The sequence below is a fragment of the Buceros rhinoceros genome, unplaced genomic scaffold (assembly GCF_000710305.1).
Source record: "Buceros rhinoceros silvestris isolate BGI_N320 unplaced genomic scaffold, ASM71030v1 scaffold35359, whole genome shotgun sequence".
Lineage (NCBI taxonomy): Eukaryota > Metazoa > Chordata > Aves > Bucerotiformes > Bucerotidae > Buceros > Buceros rhinoceros.
In genome coordinates, this window is record NW_010432704.1 from 19,041 (window position 1) to 24,506 (window position 5,466).

General features: G+C 41.8%; 1 protein-coding gene across 1 annotated transcript in view; it reads right to left on the reverse strand.

Annotated features, from left to right (window-relative positions):
- LOC104500251 (chromosome unknown open reading frame, human C1orf159) overlaps positions 1 to 3,904 on the reverse strand; it is a 9,557-nt gene extending 5,653 nt beyond the window's left edge. The window contains exons 1-4 of the mRNA XM_010143866.1: positions 3,830 to 3,904; positions 3,592 to 3,682; positions 2,377 to 2,452; positions 466 to 570 (exon numbers count right to left, since the gene is read on the reverse strand). Coding sequence (XP_010142168.1) covers positions 466 to 570; positions 2,377 to 2,452; positions 3,592 to 3,663 — 253 coding nt within the window. The 5' untranslated portion in view covers positions 3,664 to 3,682; positions 3,830 to 3,904. The remainder of the gene's footprint in view (positions 1 to 465; positions 571 to 2,376; positions 2,453 to 3,591; positions 3,683 to 3,829) is intronic.
- Between the last annotated feature and the right edge of the window lie 1,562 nt (positions 3,905 to 5,466).

The following is a 5,466-nucleotide window of genomic DNA, read 5'->3' on the forward strand; positions in this document are numbered from 1 at the left end:
ATTCAAAACCCCCCCCAATAAACCCTTTTTTTTTTTTTACAGCAGAGGTAAAACCAGCCACAAAGTTCAGTATTCACTGTATGTTTAATACAGGTCCTGCCCTGTAAGTTTAATCATTTTGGTGTTCAGGACTTGATTTTAAAAACTAACATTGGGCAGAATGAATTTTTATTAATATTGCATTTGGCTTCGCAGATCAGGTACTTTACTATGTAACAGGAGTTTGATTTCCCCCACCTTCTAGATTCTGGAATCGTTCCACAACACCCTGCACAGTTTCTGCAAACTAAATTTCAGAGTTTCCACAAGTTTTGTTGCATGTTCAAAAGCTCAAAGTTCTTTGGAAAAGGTTGGGGTGGGGGGGAGCGGGTGAACTGCAATGTTTGATGCCTTCTTGAACAGTCTTTGCTGGATCACACAGACACCAAAAGCATGGTTCAAAAAAAGGGGTATTAAACAACTCACTATTTCTGCATTCGGTCAGATTTTGAGCAGATGAAACAGGAAGGGTTTCATTTCTGCACTTAACGCAGCTGCTACTGCCATCCTCGTTCCATCGTCTGTAACAACCTGCAGAAGAATGAGATGTGCAGAGGTTTGAAAACAACAAAGTGACACTGGAGGTATTTCCTACTCTTCAGAAAGAGGCAGAGGCCACAGAAATGCCCTCCGTTTGGTCTACTGGTTACAAACATCTCCTCCTTCCTCTGACATTACACAAGTGAAGAGGTTTCATTTCAAAGTGCTTATTCCAGACAAGACACCACCTTTCCAAGGCAAAAAAAGAGAGAGTTACAAGCAAACAGTTCCCAGAGGGTAATTCCACATAGCTCCATTCACTGATTCACAGGTTTTAGTTTTGTGAGAAATGGGAAGTGTCCAAAACCAACCTGTAACCACCCTGAACATACTCAAAAAGAAGCAGAATTTCACTATTTATTTTCAGAGGACATACACTGCCAAAACAAAATTTAACACCATTTTGATACAGAGTATTGGAAAGAGAAGTAGGCAGGGACAAAGACACAAAGAACCATTCTGTGACAGATGGCGAGTGTTTTCTATCAGTCACCCCACCACGGAGACTGATTAAACCTCCATCTTGGCCTATGTCTTTGCTGTTCAAATCTCTCCATTTCTGTTTAAATGCACATATTGCTGTGTCTTTGTTAAGAAAAAAGGAAAAATTAGGGCATGTCTCCACTAAGAACTTCCTTTAGTACTATAAAGCTGTGCGGGTTCCACTTGAGGCTTAGACTTGAGACACAAAGATTACAAGGATATTCCTACCAGATCATATTACAGTCTACATTTAAAGAAAAAAAAAAAAAAACTTACTGCGCTGGCTAAAATCCAGTTCTATAGAGCCTCGAGCCAAACTGGTATCAATTATCCCATAAAGCAAACCATTAGTAAGGTGCTGATTTGAAAACAGCTCTGCTGCTATGTTCTCCTTAGAGAGTAGCAGCACGTTTGATGCCCCCAGAAATAAACTACATCTGACATCTAATCTAAACACAAACAGAGCCCATGTAAGGGCAAAGATTTTCCACACTAATAGGAAGGAAGCGTCAAAGCACTTATCCATCACCAAGGATATCGGTAGATTATCAGTTTACTCTAAGATTTAAGAGAACACAATCCCGTAACCTGGAAACAATTGTTTATACCATATTTAAGATCATTTAGAAGCAGAAATGAATGCATTAAATGAAGCAACGGTCAGAGAGGCTAACGAAGCCGTGGAAACAGATGGGCTTAAAATGCTTTAACAACCGTCACAAGGAAATAACTGAACCCAGAAGCGGCCCCCAATTTTTAAGTCACTAATCTTCTTGTTACTGTGGGCTCTGAAGCCATTTTTCCTGTTTATACTCTCTGATTTTAAATAAAATGGCATTAAAACACCACACCCTTTTGCTACTGCTGGAGAGCAACGACAGAAGTTTTTAACTCCATTTAGAAGAAAAACAGTTCCATAGATATGGCATCAGGAAGAACGAGCCATTCTGTGCTATCAAGACAATACTGAAATTATTCTTAATGCTCCCTTGGATGCATGTTACAGCATTTCTGCTTTTTACGTTCATTATATGGGCTTTTAGGGCTTTTAAGTATTTACAACAGCTTTTATATAGACCAGCTGCACACTCACTAAAAAAATAACAACATTATTAATAGTTGTCTATTCTCTTTACCTCACAAGAACAACATGTGAGTGATAAGAAGCATCATCTTGTGTGATTAGAAGAAAGAGGCTTCATGATGTACACACATTTACTATTTTGTTTTCACTCCCCAGTTAACCAGGCACTGTATTTTGGCATTAAGTGTCAAAACCAATCTGGAAGTTTACGAACCAGTGACACACTATACCTGGACTACACTGGTTGGTTACTGGACAGGAACTGTTGGAATCCAACGTATCCACACAGCATTCTGGTTCTGAAACCTAAGGAAAGAAAGGACATTTCACACAGGTCTAAAATGCTTCAAGAAAAAGAATTGACAGAGAACATAGAGAAATAAGCAGTAACTGCAGTTAAATCTTGCTGCAACTTCTTCTTGCATCAAGCAGCCTTCCAAGGAGAGAACAAACTGGATGCGCCGTCAAGCTGATTTTGACCTGGCAGCTGCTATCCAGACTAACACCTGGTGATCAAACACACACTCCTCTGTTGACACGGCACAACACCTCGAAAAATGGTTTAGAAACATGCCTGCTAAATTCTTCAGCAAAGCACAGTTCAGAGTGGGAGTTATCACCACACAAATGCCCCAACAGATCTGCTCAGAAATACTGTTGGTGAGTGACTGGCACCAAACACACATACTGCACGTGATGACAGAGAACAACCCAGCAGAACTACCAAAGCTGCTTCCTTCAACACTTAACATAAAAGAATAACATCACATGTCCTGCAGGCACGTAGTTTATTTTTTGTTTGTTTATGTAAAAGCCAGTTTCAAAATTATTTACAAATTACAACAAGCTGTGACATAAACTTAGAGATAAATGGTTGTCACACACTCTGCGGTTCTGTTGATAGATACAGACAGGGGCATATCCGCTCTCTGAATCTGTACAAGAAAAATAAGCCACAAAGCTCCCACGCCTTTTAAAGCTTGGCAGGTGTATTCCCCTAAACAATACAGCAAGTCAAATCAGTCTTAGAAAGGGATCAATATTCTTGGTCAAAAGCAAAGAGACCTGATCTATATTCAGCCACAGATGTAACTTAAACACAAAAAGTTAACTTTTGGGTATCCACGGTCTGGATTCCTTATAGTTGAACTGCCAGGCAGCTTGAATAGTTTTTTTGATCATCAGGGTGTGTTTTCCACAGGGTGTGAGGTGGCACCAGTCGCATCCCTGCTAGCCTCCAAGCACATAACTAGGAAGAATTCGATGCTTTTACAGGCAATTAGCAAACCGACCTTCTGCAAACCTTCCGGTCAATGACTGCTGGCAGCATAGATCACTCCTGTTGTGTTTGAAAGCCTTCTGCAAACTGCAGTGTGAGAGGAAAATAATACTCACACATTCTGTGTGTAGAGCGCCCAGCATGACCAAAACCACGAAGTACCTACCGAACTTTCAGTAGATTCACTGGCAACTTCTGCTACGAGTCTAGTCAAGAGAAGGACGTACGGCACCTCCATGCCCAGGAAAGACACAGTTCTAAATAAGAAAAGGGAAAGAAACCAGAATGTCTTTTTAATAACAGGGAAATTATGTTCTCCCTTTGTTAAGGAACTTTTGCCAACAGATTGCTTTTATTTGAATGCAAAGGCCTTTGAATCAAATCTGCTGGAGGGAAAGACTTACCTTGCTTCCAGGCACAAATTTGAGACGCTCAGAATTTTCCCTCCAGCTGCAGAGGGGCAGGTTTCTGCCTATGGCAGACTGTGGTTGCTAAGAAACAAGGAGCCTTATCAGTCTGCTCCAAACTGGGCCATGCAGAGACTATTCCACACCCAGGATCTCAAAATCAATGTGACTGCAATAGACCGGTTACCGCCTGGCACCAGCTCTGATAAGCCTCCCCACCCTCCCAGGCTCCTCTGGCTGCAGCACTGAGCTGTGATGGATTGGTATCAGGACAGAGAGCACACGCCGCTTTCAGAAGGTGAGACTGTAATTAATTTCTCCCATGACAGTGCAGTCAGGAAGCATTAATGAAGTCTGCCTGTTCAGAAGTAGTCTGTTCTCAGGCAGTTGAGAAATACATACTCAGTGCGGAAAGGAGTATTTTGGACAGTCTGCTACAAGCCTCACTTCTTTCCCCTCCGCTTTTGCCACATAACTCCACACGTAACCCACAGACAGTCCACATTTCTCACATTAAATAAAATTGTTTGGGTAAAGTAAAAGGCATTATGTCACGCTTGATCTGCATTGTTCAGACACTCCCTCTGTCAACGTTCTAATATCTGCCCACTCTGCAGTCAGTAACGCGCTGGAAACAACATCCAGTTCTCAGAACCTGCAGCTCAAGAACTTTAGGAAAACATACTCTCATATGATAAATAAACCGTGGGGACAGGCAAGGCCCTCTAAGCAGAGATTAATAAGAGGAAAGTGTCAAAATGAAAGTCTGCAACTGCAGGGGAAAGCTCCTCTAGTGACTCATCTCGCAAACTGAAAGTTGTTACTATTTTTGTTAAATAAAAATCCAGCGGATGGGTTTTGAAGTACTGCAAAACATGTACCGTGACCCTTGGCGACTTGTTTTGCTCAAGAACAAAATCACCGAGCTGTTCCTACAATTAATTCCAATTCAGTTCTTTAAATCACTTACACACAGCCTGTTGCCTCAACTTCAAAATAAGATTAGTTCAGCTGGTGGGAAAAGTTATTATTATCCCCTGCCATCAGCTGAAAGCTCTGAGGTGAAGAACTGAAACACCAAACTCCAGTCTGACCACCTCAACTGATTTCTACAATCAGTGACGGCTGGGGCAGAGCAGGAGAAACTTGTGCTGTCACGATACCTTCCACTTTCAGTGTAGCCACAGAGGGCACATCTGTCAGCATCCATCATCTCATCACTCCACATTTACACACACGTGAAAAAACAACACCTATACCGAACTGAAACACCCACAGTCTAAGAGCCCGATGCACGCGGCGCCAGCGCCATTTATGAAACCAGCCACTGCCGAGTGCCTGATCCTCCTCCTTTGTACAGCAAAGAGCTGTACAGCATCAGCTCAGTATTGGTTGTGTTCCCATCCCTGAAATAAATCAAGCTACTAATCAACAATACTGTTCCACTTAGGGGCAGATATTTGTTCACAGCCACTAGTGATTCTAACGAACTCAAACATCTGCCCTGCAGCTGTTCCAGCACAAATAGGACACAAGATCTATTTGCCCTCAAATCATCAGCCAATATTTTTTATTTCTGTGAGAGAGGCAATATCTAGGAGCTATATATAGAGAGTTGTTACTGGGTTTTGTTT